This window comes from Salvelinus sp. IW2-2015, linkage group LG4q.2 (genome assembly GCF_002910315.2).
Source record: "Salvelinus sp. IW2-2015 linkage group LG4q.2, ASM291031v2, whole genome shotgun sequence".
NCBI lineage: Eukaryota > Metazoa > Chordata > Actinopteri > Salmoniformes > Salmonidae > Salvelinus > Salvelinus sp. IW2-2015.
The window spans coordinates 22,174,928-22,201,556 of NC_036843.1; the positions used below are offsets into that span (position 1 = coordinate 22,174,928).

The 26,629-nt window shown below is 43.4% G+C and overlaps 1 protein-coding gene across 3 annotated transcripts in view; it reads left to right on the forward strand.

Moving 5' to 3' along the window:
- LOC111963482 (coiled-coil domain-containing protein 85C-A-like) overlaps positions 1 to 26,629 on the forward strand; it is an 85,527-nt gene that overhangs the window by 48,531 nt on the left and 10,367 nt on the right. The window contains exons 2-3 of one of the 3 annotated variants that reach the window (XM_023986953.2): positions 6,379 to 6,458; positions 13,383 to 13,475. In XM_023986953.2, coding sequence (XP_023842721.1) covers positions 6,379 to 6,458; positions 13,383 to 13,475 — 173 coding nt within the window. The remainder of the gene's footprint in view (positions 1 to 6,378; positions 6,459 to 13,382; positions 13,476 to 26,629) is intronic. The other 2 variants (XM_023986954.2, XM_023986955.2) reach the window with 2 other exon arrangements.

The following is a 26,629-nucleotide window of genomic DNA, read 5'->3' on the forward strand; positions in this document are numbered from 1 at the left end:
AAAGGAAGATAGAGAGGTGGACTATGGTCACGCCTTGTAACTTGCTGTTTGGACGTCCAGTACTCTTGGATTCAGTAAGCACCTCTATACAAAACACGGATTTGAAAAACAAACGAATTTGAGCATTAAGTCTGGTATTCACACGCATGTGCATGAACTCATACACCGTTGGATCATGATTAGGAGTTCTGGAAATGAGCAAAGTGGCAAGTGTTGAATACGCTGTGAAGCCCAGGTTGCATATTACAGTGTGCAACTGCTGTATGGTAAGTTGACACGGACCAGGCTGCAGGTGAAGGAGATGTAATTACACCACATGATGGCCTTCCAGATTCCACGCGAGTGGTGAATCTGAGATCTGGTGTTCCAGGACGCACAGGGAACTGTGGTGCGCATTCCACTGGCCACTTAGCACCCTGTGCTTGTTTGTCGCTGACCTTGTCTCTGTCTCAGCTGCTGAAAATGGAGCAGGCACAGGAGGACAGAATCCGAGTAGTGATTTAACTTGATTCATCCCCAACAGGGGAAAGAGAGCAGGAGAGGGAGAATGAGGAGGGAGGAGAATGAGAGAGAGAGAGGAAAGCGACAACAGGCTCCTGTATAACTCCTGGGTACCCAGAACCTCTTGCCCTTTTGTGCACCGGCCTCTAATCTAACTACATAGAGACTGTCTGGTCAGCTGACTGGCCCTGTCCTGTACCCTCCTGGGCAGCTTTAACCTCCCACAAGCCCGCGATCAACCTCTCAGGCAGGCAGCACAGCGCCCAGCCTAGTCAGCGGGTAACACAGGCGCGGGTACACAAGCCGGGCTTCACTACACACCCCCTCACAGATCGACCTCGGGCCAGTGGGTAACCAGGGGTTTAAACCCTACAGATAGACCCCTCCCGGCAGTGGGTAACCAGGGGGTTTAAACACCTAATAAGGGACATGACTAGTACTGAATGCCAGTTTGAGTGTAGTTAACGCCAATGTGTGTCTAAACTCACACTACTTGTTGAGTAGACCCTACTCAGGCCAGTGGGCCTAAACCAGGTTGGAGAGTTAATGACTTGCTTCAACCAGATTGACAGGATTCTATACGTAGCACTCGGAGCTAGAGGTAATTCAGCTGTGGGTTGTGTACATTGGATCCCTTAAAAGTATAGAGTCTTCGTTCATGGTTCGTCAAGTTTGGGTTATTTAGGCTGCATTGGGAGTTTTAAGGACCCGCTTATCGTATCTGAATAATTATGTGGATGCCTGTTGCAGGCCAGTGGGTTGGAATCCATTGGTTGGTTTATAGCAGCCTACCTATGATAAGAAACGATCCCGGTGGCCGGTGCGGATAACACAGTTATTTTCGTTTGGTTTAAATTCACTCGGCTTTCAATCAGCAGATTAGACAACTCGGTTCCAGCGAGCCCAGTGGTAACCAGCTTCGGGTTTAACAAGACCAGCTAATCAGGATGAGAGTCGATCGTCAGGCTGAGTGGGTGGTATTGTTATTGCCTCCGTTTGTAGTGATGTTGGTAGAAGGTGTGTTGATGCATGTGGTCTGCAATAGGTCTCTAAATACTTTCTATGCGTACGTGTGGTCGAGTTTCGCATTGTTTGGGTTAGTAGTCGATGTCGTTGGACTGGTTGCTTGTTGATCTGATGTGTTGTACGGGTGCTTTGGTTATGGTGAGGACAGTACCACGCTGGTAAAAGACCATAGACTCGAAGAAGGATGGCTTACGGCTAGTTACAATGAAGGGCTGTGGTGGTGGCATGCTACTTCTCATTGTATATCTATTACATGCAGAATTGTCTCAATTTGAGCAATCACAATTGCCGGCTACCTATTATGCTTGTCACGTGATTATATACGATGGTTTATATAGATTCTCTAGTGATTGTATTTCTTTTGGATGTTTATCTTTGTGACTCTTTTAATTCCGGAGTGGCCGGAGCATTAAATTCTTTAGCTCATCTAGAAGTCGGCCGTCCACTCTCTCTCTTCTTATCTCTTATTGTGTAGGTTCTGTAGTGTTGGTAGGCCGTCATCTCAGATAACTTTACAGCATTGCTGTCTTTCATATCTCGACTTTCTTTCGTATTTAATTAAACGGTTTAAATCAGAGATAAATATTGGACACGCCCACTAAAGTCTACATTCTCGGAACCCAAGGTCGTTAGGGAGTACACAACAAGCACGAATCACACAGACTCACTTATGGATTTTGTCTACATTCAAGGCCACTTACCTAACATTTACATAGTCTAACACCTCACTACACAACATTTTGTTCACAGACTAGGATATTTGGTTATGCTATTTACCGAGATCTAGGTGCAAATATAGACGTCACGTAGCTACCATTACTTGGTTTTAAATCAATAAACAGTTCCGTTATGTTTCCTTGGAGAATAACGATTTGCTTTTGTTCCAAAGTAAAGGTTGGGGTGTCTTTTGGGACAAATTTAACCCGCAGGATTAAGGGTAAGTTGAGGCCCTTCAGGGACCCAGGTTTAAGTTAAAAAACCCTTACACATTTCTGGGTACTGAATGAAATAGTTACCCTCCCTCCTGTACATACTCTACCTTATCCCTTCCAGTATTCACTTCTGTCACCATGTTACACCTACATTTTTTTTAAGACATGTCGATCTTTATTTTCCAAACACAATTCACCTAAGGTACAATATCTACAAATCACCTCTTTCCGCCATACTCTCTACCTCCAGTACAACTGTGGTATTCCCGTGTCACCTTACCCCAATCAATAATAAGCCTGACATCTGTATCCTAGCCACCTCTATCCTCCAGGATCCTGGTCACCGTTACCCTGTCATATTACCTCCTGAATCCCTCCAGTATCCCTGTCACCTTACCCTGTACATATCTAACCGTTCCTCCAGTATCCCTGTCACCCTTACGCCCGTACAATATCTACCTCTATCCCTCCAGTATCCCTGTCACCCTTACTCTGTACATTCTACCTCTATCGCTCGCAGTAATCGCCTGTCACCTTTAGCCCCTGGTACAATATCTACTCTATCCCTCCAGTATCCCTGGTCCACTTACCCCTGTTCATATCTACCTCTATCCTCCAGTATGCCTGTCACCTTACCCGCTGTTACATATTACCTCTATCATCCCTCCAGTATCCGCTGTCACTTCCCTGTATATCTAACCTCTAATCCCTCCAGTATCCTGTCACCGTACCTGTTACATTATCTAATCCTCTATATCCTTCCAGGTATACTGTCACCTTACCCCTGTACATATCTACCTCTATACCCTCAGTATCCCTGTCACCTTACCGCCTGTACATATCTAAACGCTATCCCTCCTAGTATGCCCGTGTCACTTAGCCCCGCTGTTAGCATATCTTACCTCTATCTCCAGTATCCTAGTACCCCTGTCACCGTTTCTGTAAACATGATCTAATAACCGCATCCTCCAGTTATCCTGTCACCTACCTCCGTACATAGTCTCCATCTGCGTTCTATCCCTCCAGTAATCCTGTCACTTACCCTGTACATATCTGACCTCTATCCCCCTCCAGATATCCCTGTCGACCTTAACCGCCGCCGTAGCATATCTACCTCTTATTTCCAGTTATCCCTGTCAGCTTACCCCTGTACATAATCTAAAAACCGCTATCCCTTCCAGTATCGCCTGTTCAACGTTAAAACCCCCTAGGGTTTAACCCCTGGTTACCCACTGGCCTGAGGTCTATCTGTAGGGTTTAACCCCTGGTTACCCACTGGCCCGAGGTCTATCTGTAGGGTTTATAACCCCTTGTTACCCCCTTGTTACCCCTGCTAGCTGGCCTGTCTGCCTGCCTGAAGTTATCGGCTTTGGAGTTAGCTGCAGGGTACAGGACAGGGCAGGTCAGCTGACCAGAGCAGTTCTACTGTAGTTAGATTAGAGGGTCACAAAAGGGCAAAGAGGCTTACAGGAGTTACAGGAGCCTTTCGCCTTTCCTCTCTCTCTCTCTCTCTCCCTCCCTCTCTCTCCCTCTCCTGCTCTCTCTTCACCCTGTGGGGGATGAATCAAGTTAATCACTACTGGATCTGTCTGTCTGTGCCTCTCATTCTCACAGCTGAGACAGAGACAGTCAGCGACAAACAGCCAGTCTAATGGCCATGAATGCCTTGGCTGTGTCATTGGTTCTATGTGTAATATACTGACACCTGGTGGTGGAGTAGATACAAGTTGCCGTAAGCAACCTGGCTTCACACTGTATTCACACTCTATTCGCACTGTATTTACACTGTATTCACACTGTATGCCTTAATGCTCAAATTCGTTTGGTTTTTCAAATCCGTTTTGGAGTACTGACTGTCCAAACAGCAAGTTACAAGTGACCAGATTGTATTTGTGTGTTCAGACAGCAGTCAGTTGTTGACATGGCTACGCTAGTTGGTGTGTGTGTGTGCACAGTGGTGCAGGCTGATTGGTGGTGCTCGTGATGTAGCAAGCTAAGCTGACACAGTATACCTGCCATGGACGTTTCCCAGTTACTTTAAATGTTCAAAACATAGTGTAAGAACACTTTTAAAGCCTCAGAGGATAAGATGATCCAACTTTTCAAACGAGTCCTTTTTGGTTAGCCACAGCAGTCAACTAGCTAGGTAGCTGTTTAGCTTTCTGGCACATTCACATAGCTACCACATGTTTCTGTCAAATTGTGAACAGAGTAGCTAGCAAACAACAAGATATGCCAAATAACAGTCTTAAAACCACTTGAGGTCAATTAAATCAGATTTGACCGTTCAGACACAAGTCGCATGGCCAGGAATCAGATTTGTATCTGACTTCAAACCTCCTCCGAAAGTGGTTTGAAGTGTGGCGTGAAATATCAGATTACATGTGCTTTTTGGCTGTTTAGACAATGAAAGATAACAGATTCTAATAGGATATGCATTTTTCTATTTGAGTCACTTCAGACTGCCGATGTGAACAAGGCTTTACTGGCCCAACGCTCTTAACCGCTAGGCTACCTGCGGCCTTTATGGTTGACCGGGACCCATAGGGCTCTGTTCAAAAGCAATGCACTATATAGGGAATGGGATGCCATTTGGGACTCGACCCTTGTCCAGCAACAACGTAACTGGGTTTTTGTGATTTACTAGTCATGAGGTCAGAGGTTATATGGTACATGAGATGAACTCTGGCTTGTGTCACGGCCTTCACATCTTTATGTCTACCAGCTAGACCATTAGTCTCCTTGGGATTGGTTCCACTGTCTAGTCCCCATCTCTTTCTTTCTCTCTGTCTCATTCCTTCAGAGGGTGATATGGAGGAACAGGTGTGTTTCTTTGTATGGCAGAGAGATCCCCTCTTAGTTTCAGTCATCACACACACACACACACACTTCTACAGGGCCTCCCCTCTCATTAGGGTAACTACTGAGACGGAGGATAGAGCATGCTTATGCAGAGAGAGAGAGAGAGAGAGAGAGAGAGAGAGAGAGAGAGAGAGAGAGAGAGAGAGAGAGAGAGAGAGAGAGAGAGAGAGAGAGAGAGAGAGAGAGTGTTAATTAAAAATTAATTGTTATATTGTAAATATCCAAAATAAGCTTTGGCAATATGTACATTGTTGCGTCATGCCAATAAAGCGAATTGAATTGAGAACAGAGAGAGAGAGATAGAACAGAGAGAGAGAGAGAACAGAGAGAGAACAGAGAGAGAGAGATAGAGAACAGAGAGAGAGAGAGAGAGAACAGAGAGATAGATAGAGAGAGGTGTGTGTGTAGGGCCTAATAATCACTGCCATTATTGATACAGTCCATTTAAATAATGAAAACCAAGACGTTTTCGTGCCACTGAACAATTCCATTATTCCAGTGCTTTGGTTGATGTATAGGATATAGATCTCTCTAAAGGAAATAGTTGTGCAATCCGGTATTGAGTGTTGGGTATCAGCAGTTTACAGGAGAAAAAAAGACAGCAATGTTGGTCTTAGTGGAGCGCTAACACAACATAATCCCCATGGGAGAGTCAACAGTAGAACTGGTGGGGGATTAAGGTTGAGAGGACTGCTGAGCATCACACAAACAGAGGGACCCAGAGCCCAACTCAGAATACATCAAACACAACCTAATTGGTATTAACAGAGACGGGAGGGAATCTGTGGGCACACATGGTTCTTGGTCTATTGAACTCCATTGTTTCAGAACCGGAATGGACACCTGGATTTAACAGAGGCTGCGTCCCAAATGGAATCCTGTTCTATATATAGTGTACTACTTTTGACCAAAGCCCTATTAAATGTAGTGCACTTTAAAGGGGATATGGTGCCATTTGGGAGACAGACACTGTCATTGATATGAGACAGGCCTTGGATCAGTGGGACTGACTGACATTCTTTTCCATTATATTTTCTCTGCCTCTTTATTCTTCCAGGTCCGTCTTCCAACTACATCAGGCAACTGGAGACCAAGGTCCGCATCCTGGAGGATGACAACAAGCAGCTTCTATCACAGGTAAAACTCTCAGCTACTGTATGTTACCATGGTGAAAACTATCACCATGCTCTGTTTTTCAATTTCCACTCTTAATGTCTCCCATTCTCACTTTCTCAAACCTAAACTCTCTCTTAATGTCTCCCATTCTCACTTTTTCAAACCTAAACTCTCTAGTGGGAGAGTCAGAGAAGGCAGTAGTGACGAGAGTGTCATTTTCAAAGTATAAACAGAGAATGAGAGAGATGTAGTGGGAGCTAATAGAGAAAGCTAAATATTGCCAAGTAATCGGCTACACAGAGGAGATGGAGAGAGAGGGGAAGGGAGGGAGGGAGGGAGGGAGGGAGGGTATGGTTAAGTGAATAATTCAGCTCCACAGTGAAAGTGAACTTCAATAATGGATTGGGATAAATGATGGGAGAGCACGAGAACTCACTCATGGGATGAATGTTTCATTGCTTCTCATTGTCATTCTGTCTGGGGTCTGATTTCACATGGAATCCGTGAGGAGCAACAACAAGAACACACGCATATTTGTACTATCTCTACTCTCTACACGGAGGTCTTAGAGCACATACACACAGGTTCACACACATTTACTCACACATGAATGCACACACATACACACTAAAGTACCTACCCGAGAGAGATGGATACTACAGGGAAGAGAGTGTGCACTCAGCGTAGTAAAGAGTTTTAGTAACATTGTAATGACCAGATGGAGCATCATTATGACATCAGCTAGAGGTGAATAGAATAGGTGTGTGTCCCAAATGCCACCCTCTTGGTTACTGTGGCAAACAATTCCCTCTTCGGACCACTGGTGAAATCCCCTCACAACGATCTCAAACTGTGTTTTTAATACACAATGAAATGAAACACAGACTAGCCCTTGCTAATCAGGTGACTGTCTGGTATGTTGTGGTGGACTCTCATTGCATATGCTTCATGGGAACCTGGTGAAAATGGAGGTTGTAGCACAGACTTTCTAAACCCAGAGGTGCAATATCACAAGACTTCCAGAAGCGTTTGCGAAACCTGACCAGGCCGGGGTTTGGGGTTTGAGAAGTCAATGAGAGAAGTGAAAAATTCTTCCTTAGTTGTTCATTTTCTTGAAATTTAAAGGCACAACGTAGATTTGAGCCAATGTCTTAAGTAGTTGAACTTGTTATTACTCCAACCTCATGAAAGTGACAAACTGACACGTTGATATCGAAGGAGTGCCTTTGATTTGATGGCCTGCACATGCGCAGTTCGGCGAGAGACGACTGTTAGAACCGTGCTTCTACGCATGAGCTTAGCTAGCCAATATCGCCATGACATCGCCTACAAGTGTGAACGAGGATTTCTATTGGAGAAGCAGTTTCTGCCTATCTTCACACTGTACTGTCTTTGGTTGTAATGTGGCTAGCTACTGGATGGCTCTGAATGCACTGTCAGTATGCAGCCAAAGTTACTAACCACTTTCGGAGGTAATTAATGCTCTCAAATCGTATCCTGATGTCGACAGCAAATGAGAGTTGTATTCATAACGTGGCTAACTTAGCTAGATACAGTACATTTAGAAAAAACAAGTTATATTAACTGGCTAGCTAGCTAGCGTTAGCAATAGGGATGCCTAATATATCGGTGAACATATCGCAATCGGACGATATTAGCTTAAAATGCCAACATCGGTATCGGGCCGATGTCTAGTTTAACGGCGATGTTAAAAATGTTGGCGATGTTTCAGCGAGACAACTCAAAGGTGAAATCCATTAAAGCCCAGATAATGACAATCAACCGTTCTCTGTCGTGGGTGATGTTGGCTTTCGCCGACTGGTGGAGCACCGGTACACACTACCAAGTGCGCTATTTTTCAGACGTTACCCTACCGGAGTTACACAGTAATAGCGTCACTGCTATTAGCTTCACGACATACATACTATGGAACGCCGTTTGGGTCTTTGCATGTCAAAAAAGATACAGTAGCACTGTCAAAGCTGTACAAAAAAATCTGCAAACAAGCGAACACCGGCCACGAACGATGTGTTTACAATACCGCGTTGGTAATAAAGCATCATTTGTTCGACCGCAACTTCTGGGGTAGCTAGCTAGCTTTAGATTGGTACCTACCTATCACCAATACAACCAGCCTGAAAACAATGACCAGTAGAAACTGCAGTCATTTTATTATTCTTAGCAATGATTTAGGAATCCTTGTGAGTAAGTATTAGCTAGGTTGCCACTTATTGTTCGCCTATTGAAATTAAACTTCAGTTCATGAAAATAAATAGCTAGCAAGCTACTTAACCCTGTTGCCCAAAGCTAACGTTATAAGCAGCCAGCTAGCTTCATCTGGCTAGTGAGGCTCGACCGGACCGGGTTATCTGTTGTGAAGCTAGCCACAATAAGGATTAGGCACAGTCGTAGAATTTGCAGTTTGCCTTCAAAGTAAAAGTATGTCATTGACAGTGATGCAAATTAATACAAATAGTAGAATTATGCCATACTTTTATTTTGAAGGCTAACCGCAAAGTCCACTCGTGGCTAGCTTCACATAGATGGGTCCGACCACCATTAATCAAATAAGAACTGTCTTATAAATTAGGGTTATTTTAGATGATGACACCTAGATTATGTTGTTGTGGTGTGTTTGTGTGTAACCTTTATGTAACTAGGCAAGTCAGTTAAGAACAAACTCTTATTTACAGTGAAGACCCGGACGACGCTGGGCCAATTGTGCGCCGCCCTATGGGACTCCCAGTTACGACTGGATTTGATACAGCCTGGATTCGAACCAGGGACTGTAGTGACACCTCTTGCACTGAGATGCAGTGCCCAAGTCCACTGCGTACATGTGTGTGTGTGTTAACTATTTAACTGTACTAGAATGCTTAAAAGGCTGCAAAAATGTTTAATATTGGTTATCGGTATCGGGTTTTTTTGTCAAGGAAAATATCAGATATCGGTATCGGGCAAAAATGTCATATCGGGGCATCACTAGTTAGCAATATTGGGTGGTCAATAAGACTGAGAGGTAACCAGCTGAGCCAGCAAACAATGTAACAAAATTATAATTTCAGGCTCTGTATTTTAAGAATCACAGAAACAAGTATCCCTGGTGTACTGTTAAATTATTTAGCAATTTAAACAAAGACTTTTGGGATGAAAACTCTCTGTTTTTGTAATTCCCTGAATGAGTTTCAAAAGTGATCTGGTCCGAGGTGTTGGACTCTAAAGGGAATAGGGAATAGGGTGTCATTTGGGTCACAGATATGAGTGTCCTATTGATGTAGACATTTCTCCATACATACATTTCTGTGATTACATAATACACATACTGCTGTCGTAAGAGACTTCACTACAGAGATTTGTTGCTAAACAACCAACCCGACTATGGAGATAGTACTGTCATCCCACTGAACCTAACCCATAACACCAATCAGAACAGAGAGCGACAGAGAGACCCTCCCTGAACAACATATACAGTATTTCAACGAATTGGCGAGGGCACTAGAACAGTCGGCAGCACCTAGCCTCACCTGACTAGAATCTGAAGTCAACTGGCTACTGTTTGCTGATGATCTGGTGCTTCTGTCCTTAACCAAGGAGGGCCTACAGCAGCACCTAGATCTTCTGCACAGATTCTGTCAGACCTAGGCCCTAGGTGAATCTCATTAGGACAAAAATAATGGTGTTCCAAAAAATGTCCAGTTGCTAAGACCACAAATACAAATTCCATCTAGACACTGTTGCCCCAGAGCACACAAAAAACTATACATACCTTGGCCTAAACATCAGCACCACAGGTAACTTCCACCAAGCTTTGAACGGTCTGAGAGACAAGGCAAGAAGGGCCTTCTACGCCATCAAAAGGAGCATAAAATTCGACATCCCAATTAGGATCTGGCTAAAAATACTTGAACCAGTTATAGAACCCATTGCTCTTTATGGTTGTGAGGTGTGGGGTCCGCTCACCAACCAATAATTCAAAATTAGGTGAAATACCACAGTGTGCCATCACAGCAAGATTTGTGACCTGTTGCCACAAGAAAAGGGCAACCAGTGAAGAACAAACACCATTGTAAATATAACCTATATTTATGTTAATCTATTTTCCCTTTTGTACTTTAACTATTTTCAGAGTGTTAAAACACTATACATAGCCATAATATAACATATTTGCCGTGACGTATTATCATTAATGCGATGACTGTTAACTTATCAAATCAATGAACTATGTTTAATTGATTACGTGATTAAATTAATCATGTAACAATTAACTCAGTAACTTGGGGCACCACGGGAAAACGTATTTAACGAGTTACTATCTCCCGAATTATACTCTTATAAGATATATTCATATCTATAGATAACAGTCACTTATTCATGTATTTTTACCTCATATCAGTCTCATTCTGAACGTCGTAATATTCTATTAATCTGCACGAACCCTAGTCTACATGATGACTCAGTTTACATAAACTAATGAAATAATCACACAGAAATATGTAAACACACACAGTAAAAGGTTGAATTGATTACTAACATAATGCAATGAAAAGTCCCTAGTGGACTAACCCGATATGACGGCTGGTTACACAATGAAAAGGTGGGGAACGAAAGAGCGGGAGAAGGAGAGACAAAGGAATTTTATCGTACATACAGTTGAATAATACGCTCATCGTCAATATGGATATTTAGCACCCCAACAACCGCTCATTCGGATTTAGAAATGCAATGTACATATTGTCGTCTGTCTCTGTTGAAATTGTCCGATCCGTCTGTGACGAATAGTTCAACAGAAAGTCTCTGGTTGTCCACTAGAGATCACCATGTCCTTAGTAGTTGTAGTAGTAGCTTTCTTTGTTCTGGAAGACTGGATACATCAGATGTTCCAATGGTCGTTTGATGAGATCTTCCTCGTGTCTTTGGTCAAAGTTCTAGACTACTTTACATGCAGAGCTGCAGGCGGTGCATGTCTTAGTCTTCTTCACTCGTTGAGTTTCAGAGGGTCTTGTAGTTCTAGACCATTTGTCACGTGTAGCCACCGCTACACGCTGTCTGGTCTAGTAGTTTTAAACCATTTTACACGCCAGTAACAACCCGACAATGTACTGGTCTTGTAGTTTTAAACCATTTGTCAGCCGCTCCATGCTGTCTGGCCTAATATGTTAATTCTTTAGGAGTTCTTTATAAGCACTCTGGCAAAAGGGGCGTTCCATTCTTTTGGCATAATGTCTGTGCTCATGTGGGCATGGTTACTGACTTGGCAAAAGTTTATATAAAAACAATTATCTCATTTAGAAGGCTAAAATAACATTGCATCTTCTCACATATAGTTTCATATTTAATCATATATATTTTACAGCATTTAGATGTCAACCTGACCCCTTGAATGCGAATACTTTCAGAGATGCAGCTGTTTAGTTATACCGTCCTTAATGATATCACAAAACAACTGCTTTGACATGATTATTGTTTGGAGCCTCACCAACCATTCCCCACATTATTTACATAAAAAATATTGTTTCAATGTCCAACCTTTTGATGTTAAAGTTTTGGGGCAGAGTCTCTCTCTACACACAAAGGATTTTTGACTTCTCCATACTACAGTGCATGAGAGAGGAAGTTTACGACCGGTCATTAAAGTCCTAGAACAGGCCCCACTCCCCCCCCCCCCTCCTCTCTGGTGAGAGAGAGAGAGGAGCTCTCTTTGATCCTCACCCAGGAGGGAAAGTCATGACAATTTGAAATCTCAATTTAAATTATTTTGAAACTTTTGTGAGTGTAATGTTAATTTCTGATTGTTTATTTAACTTTTGTTTATTATCTTGCTTTGTCAATGTAAACATGTGTTTCCCATGCAAATAAAGCCCCTTTGGAATTGAGAGACTGAGTTGAGATAGAAAGACACACACACACACACACCCAACCCACACACAACACCACACACACCACACACACACACACCCACACACACACAACACACACACACACACACCCACACACACACACCACACACACACACACACACACACACACACACACACACACACAGGAGCATCTGAAGGGCCAGGCAGTGACACAAAACACACTCAGACAGATTACACAGGGTTTTTGTGCTGCTGTGATGACCCCAAAGACGACACGCTACCATTCTGTGTGTTGGCTGGCAACATGTTGATCCCTTATGGATGGGGATTCTGCGCATCCCCACATAGAGAACATAAAACCCTCAAAGAGAACACATAATGCATCCTTTAGGGTAGCAGGTAGCACAGACCTGGAAGGGAGCCTAACCACAACGAGTGTTTTCAACTGAATAGTTCACACACACACACACACACACACACACACACACACACACACACACACACACACACACACACACACACACACACACACACACACACACACACCAACACACACACACTCTCTCTCTCTCTGCAAAAAGAGGCCAATCCTCTTAAAAGCCTGGTATACAGTTGTAACCCCAAGGGCGCAGTTTGTGTTTTTCTATCTATCTACCCTTATGTCTTCTCTCTGTTATTGCCTTGTTATACACAGATTGGTGACATTTTTAAAGGCAGCTAACCAAAGTCACAGTGTCCTGAGGCAGAGGGATGCCATTTATTTTACCCCAGGCAGGAGAATACAAAACACATGCTGGCCATTTTCAATGATATGATAGATAGCGTATAAATGAACTGAACTGACAACTGCTGTCTTACAAGGTGTTCTAAAATGGCCTATTGACAATCCTGAGCATCAAACCTCTCAACTTCTGTGCTGAGCTCCTCTCTCTTGTACAGATATCAGCAGCACATTTTCTCCTCTTGGACTTCCGTGTGCACTGTCTACTCCTCTAAATGTGTTCTCTCTCTCCCTCTCTCTCTCTCTCTCCCTCTTCCTCTTGCTGCTCTCTCTCTCTCTCTCTCTTTCTCTCCCTCTATCTCTCAGCAGATTAAAAGTGGTGATCTGAAGAGTCTGAGGAAGGGTTTCTACCACTCTGAGTCTCAGCTCTCACGGTACCAGCAAGACCCACTGCAGAATGTACGTACAGTATGGCGCCAAACCACTCCCTCTCCCTGCCCTGACCGCTCAGTGGATAAATCCTAGCTACCAGAAAACCGTATCTGTTTTGAGCCGATTTGCAGTATATTTTAATTGAACAACAATTAGAGGTCGCTGCGGTAACAGTCACCGTAGCAGTGGTCACCAAAGCAGAGGTCTTTGTGGCAGCAGCATTGTTGTTTTATGTTCTCACTCCGGCTGATAAGGGTCAAGGTCAGGGGTCATGATCTGTCAGGAAAGATCAAAGCCAACAGGGAAAAGACACACACATGGGGGACACATTCAGAGGGAGAGAGAAAGAGAGTTCTGAAAGCTCAGACATTTGGAAGGCATTTCCTGAGTCTCAAAGACTCACACAAGGTTGAAACCAGTCCGCAGATTTCTATCCCTACATCGGTACATTCTTCCTCTTATTGCGGCCTTAACTCCTTTGAAGTGCTTCAAGAGTTTCCCTCGCTGACTTGCTTTGAACTGGACTTTCAAACACTTTCAAACCTTCTCCAGCTCCTCTACATTTCAAGGTGTACGATCCCACTTTCCAATATCAAATCAAATCAAATGTTATTGGTCACATACACATGGTTAGTGGATGTTAATGCAAGATGAGCGAAATGCTTGTGCTTCTAGTTCCAACAGTGCAGTAATATCTAACAAGTAATCGAACAAATTCACAATGACTACCTTGTACACACAATGTAAGGGGATGGAATAAGAATATGTACATATAAATCTGGATGCGCGATGGCCGTGCGGCATAGGCAAAATGCAATAGATCTTTTAAAATAGAGTATATACATACAGTTGAAGTCGGAAGTTAACATACAACTTAGCCAAATACATTTAAACTCAGTTTTTCACAATTCCTGACATTTAATTCTGACATAAAATTCCCTGTCTTAGGTCAGTTAGGATCACCACTTTATTTTAACAATGTGAAATGTCAGAATAATAGTAGAGAATGATTTATTTCAGCTTTTATTTCTTTATGGGTCAGTGGGTCAGAAGTTTACATACACTCAATTAGTATTTGGTAGCATTGCCTATAAATTGTTTAACTTTGGTCAAACGTTTCGGGTAGCCTTCCACATGTTTCCCAGAATAAGTTGGGTGAATTCTGGCCCAATCCTCCTGACAGAACTGGTGTAACTGAGTCAGGTTTGTAGGCCTCCTTGCTCGTACACACTTTTTCAGTTCTTCCCCAAAATTTTCTGTAGGATTGAGGTCAAGGCTTTGTGATGGCCACTCCAATGCCTTAACGTTGTTGTCCTTAAGCCATTTTGTCACAACTTTGGAAGTATGCTTGGGGTCATTGTCCATTTGGAAGACCCATTTGCGACCAAGCTTTAACTTCCTGACTGATGTCTTCAATATAGATGTTGCTGAGATGTTGCTTCAATATATCCACATAATTTTCCTTCCCTCATGATGCCATCTATTTTGTGAAGTGCACCAGTCCCTCCTGCAGCAAAGCACCCCCACAACATGATGCTGCCACCCTCGTGCTTCACGGTTGGGATGGTGTTCTTTTTCCTTCAAACATAACTATGGTCATTATGGCCAAACAGTTCTATTTTTGTTTCATCAGACCAGACGACATTTCTCCAAAAAGTACGATCTTTGTCCCCATGTGCAGTTGCAAACCATAGTCTGGCTTTTTTATGGCGGTTTTGGAGCAGTGGCTTCTTCCTTGCTGAGCGGCCTTTCAGGTTATGTTGATATAGGACTCGTTTTACTGTGGATATAGATAGTTTTGTACCCGTTTCCTCCAGCATCTTCACAAGGTCCTTTGCTGTTGTTCTGGGATTGATTTGCGCCAAAGTATGTTCATCTCTAGGCGACAGAATGCGTCTCCTTCCTGTGCGGTATGACGGCTGCTTGGTCCAATGGTGCTTATACTTGCGTACTATTGTTTGTACAGATGAACGTGGTACCTTCAGGCGTTTGGAAATTGCTCCCAAGGATGAACCAGAGGTCTACAATTTTTTTCTGAGGTCTTGGCTGATTTCTTTTGATTTTCCCATGATATCAAGCAAAGAGGCACTGGGTTTGAAGGTAGGCCTTGAAATACATCCACAGGTACACCTCCAATTGACTCAAATTATGTCAATTAGCCTATTAGAAGCTTCTAAAGCCATGACATACTTTTCTGAAATGTTCCAAGCTGTTTAAAGGCACAGTCAACTTAGTGTATGTAAACTTCTGACCCACTGGAATTGTGATACACTGAATTATAAGTGAAATAATCTGTCTGTAAACAATTGTTGGAAAAATGACTTGTGTCATGCACAAAGTCCTAACTTACTTGCCAAATCTATAGTTTGTTAAAACAAGACATTTGTGGAGTGGTTGAAAAACGAGTTTTAATGACTCCAACCTAAGTGTATGTAAACTTCTGACTTCAACTGTATGAGATGAGTAATGTAGGATATGTAAACATTATATAAAGTGGCATTGTTTAAAGTGACTAGCGATACATTTATTACATCCACTTTTTTATTTTTAAAGTGGCTAGAGATTTGAGTCAGTATGTTGGCAGCAGCCGCTCAATGTTAGTGATCAAATCAAATCAAATTTTATTTGTCACATACACATGGTTAGCAGATGTTAATGCGAGTGTAGCGAAATGCTTGTGCTTCTAGTTCCGACAATGCAGTAATAACCAACGAGTAATCTAACCTAACAATTCCACAACTACTACCTTATACACACAAGTGTAAAGGGATAAAGAATATGTACATAAAGATATATGAATGAGTGATGGTACAGAACGGCATAGGCCGTGCATCTGTGCATCTGTAGAAGTTTGTGAGTGCTTTTGGTGACAAGCCGAATTTCTTCAGCCTCCTGAGGTTGAAGAGGCGCTGCTGCGCCTTCTTCACAACGCTGTCTGTGTGGGTGGACCAATTCAGTTTGTCCGTGATGTGTACGTCGAGGAACTTAAAACTTACTACCCTCTCCACTACTGTCCCGTCGATGTGGATAGGGGGGTGCTCCCTCTGCTGTTTCCTGAAGTCCACAATCATCTCCTTTGTTTTGTTGACGTTGAGTGTGAGGTTATTTTCCTGACACCACACTCCGAGGGCCCTCACCTCCTCCCTGTAGGCCGTCTCGTCGTTGTTGGTAATCAAGCCTACCACTGTAGTGTCGTCCGCAAACTTGATGATTGAGTTGGAGGCGTGCATGGCCACGCAGTCGTGGGTGAACAGGGAGTACAGGAGAGGGCTCAGAACGCACCCTTGTGGGGCCCCAGTGTTGAGGATCAGCGGGGTGGAGATGTTGTTACCTACCCTCACCACCTGGGGGCGGCCCGTCAGGAAGTCCAGTACCCAGTTGCACAGGGCGGGGTCGAGACCCAGGGTCTCGAGCTTGATGACGAGTTTGGAGGGTACTATGGTGTTAAATGCTGAGCTGTAGTCGATGAACATTATTCTCACATAGGTATTCCTCTTGTCCAGATGGGTTAGGGCAGTGTGCAGTGTGGTTGCGATTGCGTCATCTGTGGACCTATTGGGTCGGTAAGCAAATTGGAGTGGGTCTAGGGTGTCAGGTAGGGTGGAGGTGATATGGTCCTTGACTAGTCTCTCAAAGCACTTCATGATGACGGAAGTGAGTGCTACGGGGCGGTAGTCATTTAGCTCAGTTACCTTAGCTTTCTTGGGAACAGGAACAATGGTGGCCCTCTTGAAGCATGTGGGAACAGCAGACTGGGATAAGGATTGATTGAATATGTCCGTAAAAACACCAGCCAGCTGGTCTGTGCATGCTCTGAGGACGCGGCTGGGAATGCCGTCTGGGCCTGCAGCCTTGCGAGGGTTAACACGTTTAAATGTTTTACTCACCTCGGCTGCAGTGAAGGAGAGCCCGCAGGTTTATTAAAGTGGCTGTTTAACAGTCTGATGGCCTTGAGATAGAAGCTGTTTTTCAGTCTCTCGGTCCTTGCTTTGATGCACCTGTACTGACCTCGCCTTCTGGATGATAGCGGGGTGAACAGGCAGTGGCTCGGGTGGTTGTTGTCCTCTATGATCTTTTTGGCCTTCCTGTGACATAGGGTGCTGTAGGTGTCCTGGAGGGCAGGTAGTTTGCCCCCGGTGATGCGTTGTGCAGACAGCACTACCCTCTGGAGAGCCTTGCGGTTAAGGGCAGTGCAGTTACCGTACCAGGCGGTGATACAGCCCGACAGGATGCTCTCGATTGTGCATCTGTAAAAGTTTGTGAGGGTTTTAGGTGACAAGCCACATTTCTTCAGCCCCCTGAGGTTGAAGAGGCGCTGTATTCGGCTAGGGATGCTGTCTGGGCCGGCAGCCTTGCGAGGGTTAACACGTTTAAATATTTTACTCACGTTGGCCATGGAGAAGGAGAGCCCACAGTCTTTGGTAGTGTGCCGTGTCGGTGCCACTGTATTGTCCTCAAAGCGCGCAAAGAAGTTGTTTAATTTGTCTGGGAGCAAGACGTTGATGTCCGCGACAGGGCTGGTTTTCTTTTTGTAATCTGTGATTTTCTGTAGACCCTGCCACATACGCCGTTAAATTACGACTCAACTTTGTCTCTGTACTGACGCTTTGCTTATTTGATTGCCTTGCAGAGGGAATAACTACACTGTTTGTATTCGGTCATGTTTCCAGTCGCCTTGCCATGATTAAATGTGGTGGTTCACACTTCCAGTTTTGCACGAATGCTGCCATCAATCCACGGTTTCTGGTTAGGGTAGGTTTTAATAGTCACAGTGGGTACAACATCTCCAATGCACTTCCTAATAAACTCACTCACCGAGTCAGGGTATACGTCAATGTTATTGTCTGAGGCTACCTGGAACATATCCCAGTCCACGTGATCGCGTAATCTTGAAGTGTGGAATCCGATTGGTCAGATTTGTGTTGGATATATCTAAGCACTGGCTCTTTTAGTTTCTAGTTTTAGTTTCTGCCTATATGAGGGGAGCAACAAGATGGAGTCATGGTCAGATTTGCCGAGTGGGTGGTAGAGGGGCCTTGTATTCATTGCGGAAGTTAGAGTAGCAGTGGTCCAGCACAGTCAATGTGCTGGTAGAATTTAGGTAGCCTTGTTCTCAAATTAGATTTGTTAAAAGCCCCAGCTACAATAAATGCAGCCTCAGGATATATGGTTTCCAGTTTACATGGAGTCCAGTGAAGTTCTTTCAGGGCCATCGAGGTATCTGTTTGGGGGGTATACTATAATCGAAAATAATTATTTTGGTAGATCATGCGGTCGGCATTTGATTGTAAGGAATTCTAGGTCAGGTGAACAAAAGGACTTGAGTTCCTGTATGTTGTTATGATTACACCATGAGTCGTTAATCATGAGGCATACACCCCCGCCATTCTTCTTACCAGAGAGATGTTTGTTTCTGTTGGCGCGACACATGAAGAAACCCAGTGGCTGTACCAACTCTGACAACATATCCCGAGTGAGCCATGTTTCCATGAAACAGAGAATGTTACAATCTCTGATGTCTCTCTGGAAGGCAACTCGTGCCCTAATTTCATCCACCTTGTTGTCTAGAGACTGGACATTGGCGAGTAATATGCTCGGAAGCGGTGGATGGTGTGCTCACCTTCTAAGTCTGACCAGGAGGCCCCCCCGTCTGCCTCTCCTGCGGCAACAACGTTGTTTTGGGTCGGCCTCTGGGATTAGATCCAATGTCCAGGGTGGAGGTCCGAACAAAGGATTCGCTTCAGGAAAGTTGTATTCCTGGTCGTAATGTTGGTAAGTTGACGTCGCTCTTATATCCAATAGTTCTTCCTGGCTGTTTGTAATAACACTCAAGATTTTCTGGGCTAACAATGTAACAAAAAACAAAAAAATGACTGTATTGTTTCCTAAGGACTTGAAGCGAGGCGACCAACTCTGTTGGCGCCATCTTGCAATATTGAATGTCAGTCTCCAGTAATATGCACTTTTACTCCAGCCCTGCCTCTGCTCTGCCTCTTCCACATTCCACCCTGAGTGTTAAGAGACAATAACCTCAGGTCTTTAATGTAAACACAGCTCAGACTTTAACCAATAACCCAGAGTAATACAGTAGACCTTACAACAGCAATACATCATGTTAACCCTAACTTCCACCCCTCATTCTGTTTATCTAGCTTTGATTCTATCAGGAATCAAGGTAAGACCCAAGTGCAGACTGTGTGAAGTAACAATGTTTATTGTAACAACAGGGGCAGGCAAACGACCGGTCAAGGCAGGCAGGGGTCGATAATCCAGAGCAGAGGCCAAGGTACAGGAAGGCATGCAGGCTCAGGGTCAGGTCAGGCAGAGGTCGATAATCCAGAGTAGGAGCAAAGGTACAGGACGGCAGGCAGGCTCATGGTCAGGGTCAGGCAGACTTCAGTAATCCAGAGGTGGAGCAAAGGTACAGGACGGCAGGCAGGGGTCCACACAAAATATGAAACATAATACAGAACATCATGAGACAAGAACAGCTCACGGACAGAACAACATACATTTTCAAAAAGGCACACGTAGCCTACATATCAATGCATACACACAAACTATCTAGGTCAAATAGGGGAGAGGCGTTATGCAGCGAGATGTTGTTTTATCTGTTTTTTGAAACCAGGTTTGCTGTTTATTTGAGCAATATGAGATGGAAGGAAGTTCCATGCAATAAGGGCTCTATATAATACTGTACGCTTTCTTGAATTTGTTCTGGATTTGGGGACTATGAAAAGACCCCTGGTGGCATGTCTGGTGGGATAAGTGTGTGTGTGTCAGAGCTGTGTGTAAGTTGACTATGCAAACAATTTGGGATTTCAACACATTGTTTCTCATAAAAAGAAGTGATGCAGTCAGTCTCTCCTCAACTCTTAGCCAATAGAGACTGGCATGTATAGTATTCATATTAGCCCACTGATTACAATTAAGAGCAAAATGTGCTGCTCTGTTCTGGGCCAGCTGCAGCTTAACTAGGTCTTTCCTTGCAGCACTGGACCACATGACTGGACAATAATCAAAATTAGACAAAACTAGAGCCTGCAGAACTTGCTTTTTGGAATGTGGTGTCAAAAAAATCAGAGCATCTCTTTGTTAAGACTAGGCCTAATCTTTGCAACCATTGAATCTATATGTTTTGACCATGACAGTTTACAATCTAAGGTAACGCCAAGTAATTTAGTCTCCTCAACTTTTTCAACAGCCACACCATTCATTACCAGATTCAGCTGAGGTCTAGCACTTAAGGAATGATTTGTACCAAATACAATGCTCTTAGTTTTAGAGATGTTCAGGACCAGTTTATCACTGGCCACCCATTCCAAAACAGACTGCAACTCTTTGTTAAGGGTTTCAGTGACTTCATTAGCTGTGTTTGCTGATGCGTATATGGTTGAATCATCAGCATACATGCTTTGTTTAATGCCAGTGGTAGGTCATTGGTAAAAATAGAAAAGAGTAGAGGGCCTAGAGAGCTGCCCTGCGGTACACCACACTTTACATGTTTGACATTAGAGACATTAAAGAAAACCGTCTGAGTTCTATTAGATAGATAGCTCTGAATCCACAATATGGCAGAGGTTGAAAAGCCATAGCGCTTAAGTTTTTTCAATACCCAGAGGATAAGTGGAGAAGATGGGCAACACCTGGAGGGGGTGGAGACAAGCACAAGGACATGTGAAACAGATCAGGGCGTGACAGATTCTCTAGCCCAGCTTTAGAGCTGGAGACTGAAGCTGAAGACTCTCTTTCGCTCTCAATTCAATTCAATGGGCTTTACTTTCTCTCTCAAGTCAATTAAATGGTCTTTCTCTCTCTCTCAAAGGGAAATAAACAATAAAACATGAACAGTAAAAATTACGCTCACAAAAGTTCCAAACGAATTAAGACATTTCAAATGTCATTATGTCTATATACCGTGTTGTAACGATGTGCAAATAGTTAAAGTACAAAAGAGAAAATAAATAAACTCTGTCTTCCCCCTCTCTCTTTATTTCTCTCTCTATATGTCTGTCTCTCTGTCTCTCTCCTTTATAGCCCAGAGATTTCACCTGTCTCTCTGTTGCTTCCATGTTTAACCAGAGGCCGTCCCTTAAAGACCACTAATTAAATTAGCATCCCTCCTTACAGAAGGGCAAAGACGCCCTCTGCTCTCTCCTTCTCTTTCATCCCCCTCTCCAGCTCTCACCTTGGGGGCGTCATTGTCCTCATTCTTAATCCCTCTTCTTCCTTCTTATCCTCTTCCTCCATCATCCTTTCCTCTCCATCCCCCCCACACTCCTCCTCTTCCTCCAGCAGTAATGTAGAGAGGGGGAGAGAGAGGACAAGAGGGAGAGGAGAGGAGGGGGAAGGAACAGAAGGGAGAGAGCATAGGAGGCTGTGAAAGGAGAGGAGATAAGTGATGATTGAAGGAAGAGAGACTGAAGGAGCAGAGACAGAGGAGAGGAGAGAGCAGAGAGAGGAGAGGAGAGAGCAGAGACAGAGAGAGGAGAGGAAACAGAGATCAGAGACAGAGGGAGGAGAGGAGAGAGAGCAGAGACAGAGAGAGGAGAGAGAGCAGAGACAGAGAGAGGAGAGTGAGGAGAGAAGAGAGAGGAGAGCACTCTTCTTTAGCTAATCAGAACTCTGATTGGTCCTGATAAAAAAACCTTTGGAGTCATCATGGTAACCACTCAGGTAAAAAAAAGAATAAGAGTGTGGTGTGTGCAAAAAGTGTGTGTGAGTGTGTGTCTGTTCTGGAATGAAATACAGACCGACTTTAGACTCCTGTCCTGATTAGCATGGCTTTGAACTCAACTTCAAACACAGAAGGTGACGCTTTGAATAATGCATCATATCTCTCTCTCTCTCAATTCTATTTCAATTTAAGGGGGTTTATTGGCATGGGAAACATATGTTTAAATTGCCAAATCAAGTAAAATAGATAATAAACAAAAGTGAAATAAACAATAAAAAATGGACAGTAAACATTACACTCCAAAAGAATAAAGACATTTCAAATGCCATATTATGTCTATTTACAATGTTATGCAAATAGTTAAAGTACAAAAGGGAAAATAAATGAGTGAAATATGTGTCTCTAATATGGTCATACATTTGGCATGAGGTTAGTAAGTACAGCTCAGTTTCCACCTCATTTTGTGGGCATTGTCTGCCTATGGCGGTCTTTCTATAGCAAGGCTATGCTCACTGAGTCTGTACATAGTCAAAGCGTTCCTTAAGTTTGGGTCAGTCACGGTGGTCAGGTATTCTGCAACTGTGTACTTTCTGTTCAGGGCCAAATAGCATTCTAGTTTGCTCTGTGTTTTTGTTAATTCTTTCTAATGTGTCAAGTAATTATCTTTTTATTTTCTCATGATTTGGTTGGGTCTAATTGTGTTGCTGTCCTGGGGCTCTGTGGGGTGTTTTTGTGTTTGTGAACAGAGCCCCAGGATGAGCTTGCTTAGGGGACTCTTCTCCAGGTTCATCTCTCTGTAGGTGATGGCTTTGTTATGGAAGGTTTGGGAATCGCTTCCTTTTAGGTGGTTGTAGAATTTAACATCTCTTTTCTGGACTTTGATAATTAGCGGGTGTCTGCCTAATTCTGCTCTGCATGCAGAGGGTTGTTTTTGCTGAATTCTGCATGCAGAGTCTCCATTTGGTGTTTGTCCCATTTTGTGAATTCTTGGTTCATACCTCACAACCATATAGGCAATGGGTTCTATAACTGATTCAAGTATTTTCTTTTCAGATCGTAATTGGCATTGTCAAATTTTATTTTCCTTTTGATGGCATAGAAGGCCCTTCTTTACTTGTCTCAGATCGTTCAAAGCTTTGTGGAAGTTACCTGTGGCGCTGATGTTTAGGCTGAGGTGTATAGTTTTTTGTGTGCTCTAGGGCAACTGTGTCTAGATGGAATTTGTATTTGTGGTCCTGGCAACTGGACCTTTTTTGGAACACCATTATTTTTGTTTTACTGAGATTTGGCTGTTAGGGCCCAGGCCTGACAGAATCTGTGCATAAGATCTAGGTGCTGCTGTAGGCCCTCCTTGGTTGGGGACAAAAGCACCAGATCATCAGCAAACAGTAGACATTTGACTTCAGATTCTAGTAGGGTGAGGCCGGGTGCTGCTCTGGTTCTGGTGCCCTTGCCAATTCGTTGATATATATGTTGAAGAGGGTGGGGCTTAAGCTGCATCCCTGTGTCACCCCACGGCCCTGTGGAAAGAAAAGTGTGTGTTTTCAGCCAATTGTATCCACACACTTGTTGTTTGTGTACATGGATTTTATAATGTTGTATGTTTTTCCCCCAACACTAGTTTCAGGTGGAGAAGTGCTAATTGAAGTTGTATCAAGCTTGGCAGCCTTAATTTAGCATTCAGTCCTTATATAGTAATGGAATGTATTTTTCTTCTTGGCTTTTGGAAATAAAATAAAGCTTCAGACTAAACATTACTCACTCAGTTCCAGGTTGGTGTTTTCAGGTTTCCAGAGCATTTGCTGTATAGCTTTGGAATAGTAATCTTTGGTAGTTGTAAGCCTTCCAGGTGATTCCGTAATTCCGTCCAAGATCAGGTTGTGGGTTTTGAGTTTTGATTTGGAGTGAAGGTTGTTGTAGAGGGTAGCATCCCGTATATGTTCCTGGCAAAAAAATCCAAGTTTATCTAACTCTAAATCTATTGTTTTTTAAGAACATGCTGAAAAATGCAGGAGCTCATCTGATCATGACCCCTCTCTCTCTCACACATCAATTCACATTCCGCTCACACAATGACATGGACTGATACACACTTTAAACCCTGGTGTCCAGGGTTGTAGAAAAAAAGTACATATTTGCTTATTGTCGTGTCTTTGGCTATGCTGGATTAAGTGATATGACATGCTATTCTATAAAATCCTATACCTGATTGAGCTAATCATGTAAATGTAATTACCTAGAAAGTCGGGGCACCACAAAATAATATTTATAGAACAGTTATCTTCTGAATAAACTCTTAAAGACCTAGTAATATTTTACATCAGTAGCAGTAAATATTAATTGTCACCTTATTTCAGTCTCATCTGAAAGTTGTAAATTCTTGGTTATCTTCACGAACCCTGGCTAACAAGTTGAATCAGCAATACAAAATTGGGTTTAATTATTTATTTACTAAATACCTAACTAATCACACAGAATTACATATACACAGAATGAATCATACATTGATTACAAATTATGTCATAAAGGAAAATGTCCCTAGCGCACAGAACAGATATGACAGCTGGTTACACAAAGAAAAGGGGTCTGGGTTTGAGTGAAAGAGCGGGAAGACTGAAGAACAAAGGGAGAAGCGATGTCTCTATCGGGCCGTAGGCAGCTACTCTATCGTAAATACAGAATGTTATGCATTCTAAATTACCGCCCATTTGGAAAAGGAAAATGCAATAAATATTTACTATGAGCTGCGCTTCAATAGGTTGGTGGTAGATGGAAGGCCGTGTTGCCCAACAGAGTCCTTTGTCCTTTGAAGAATGTCTCTGGTGGTGAACGGGAAACGTTGTAGTGTCGTCATTGTGTGGTAGACGGGATACTCTGTCCGTCCTTTCCTAGCCCACGTTTACAGCGGCCACTGCTAACTCAACAGCTAGGAGGTATCACTTCTGTAGCGAATAAGAGTTCAAAGTTCATACCATTCGCAACCAAAGTTCACGCTGAGGTTGGCTTCGTTCTGTAGTTATTATCTGAATCCTTCTGACATCGGATCGTCATCCTAATGTACCCGGAACAGGAGGTTACATTTTCGTCAAGGGCTTATATAGTGGAGGGAGAAGGGTGTGTTTCATACTTTATAACCCATGTCTCTTCACAGGCGCGGGCCACTGATTGAGCAGAGCCCTAACCTTATGAAAACCCAAATCTCTCATTTGGAAGCTAAAATTACATTTAATCTTTTCACCAATAATTGTATATTTAAACATTTGAATTGCACAACAATTCCATGTGAATCTGATAACTATAATGTGTAGACTTTCCCAGATACAGTTTAGGTTGTCCTGTCATCAGTCATAATGTCTCAGATGACAACCGAACTGACATCATATTCATTAAGTACCAACGCATATTTTCAACTGGTTCTATTACCGAAATATGGTTCCTTTCCCTCCACTTGTTCAATGTTCCCAGACTCTCTATGTTTAACAAAGGCTATTCAAGAGTCCCTCTGTAGAGTCAGAGAGAGAGGGAAGGGAGAAAGGTATTTATGGGGGGGTCATAAACCTTACCCACAGGCCAACGTCATGACATTATTGTTTGGCATAACCTGTGTGCTACGTCAATACGTGTTGTGAGGGGCTACCTGTGATACGTAGAGAGAGATGGTACCTATTGTTGAGGGGGTCGCCCCCACCCCTGCTACCCCCCCCTCTATAGCCCATACACCCCCCTACATCCGTCACGATCGTGATCACATCGACTGTAGCACCGACTGAGGCAAAATCCCAAACGTCTAATAACAAGAGCAGCAAATCAAATGTCAAAGTCAATCAAGATTCTCTCTGACACAGTAGCAGTTGCAATGTACTTTTAATGAGTGATTCTCAGTCTTGTAAAAATGGTTGGTTGTTAATATGTGTCTTTTAGACTAGAGCCTCTACTTATGTTTTCTTTTAAACTGACTTTGTTCAGTCTACACTCCAAATGCCACCATATTCTCTACATATTGCACTACTTTTGACCAGAGGCATATGGGCCCTGGTCAAATGTAGTACACTATACAGGGAATAGGGTGCCATTTGGGATGCACATAAGTGTGGTGTCTATCTCAGTGTTCTCTGAGGATTGCTACTAGATATTGATACAGGCTCTGTAACAGTAGACTGGCAGACGGATCAGGTTCACTTCCTTCCTCTTCTATAATACCTCTACAGCAGGGGCCTACACCATCCACCCTGGAGATGTTGTTTCTTGCCTTGCTCCTTTGTGTGTGTGTGTGTCGCTCACACTCCAGTCAGACTCTTCCTCTCTCTCTCTCCTCAGGGGCACCGGTGTTGGAATGCTGGCTGGGATTGTTGAGGATTTAAATGCTAGAGTGGTACTCAAAAGGCTGGGACTGAGCTGTATTGGGATAGGACCAGGGATAGGGATAACTAAGGGCTTGGACAGTGAGTGCTGGGACTGAGCTGTATTGGGATAAGACCAGGGATAGGGATAACTAAGGGCTTGG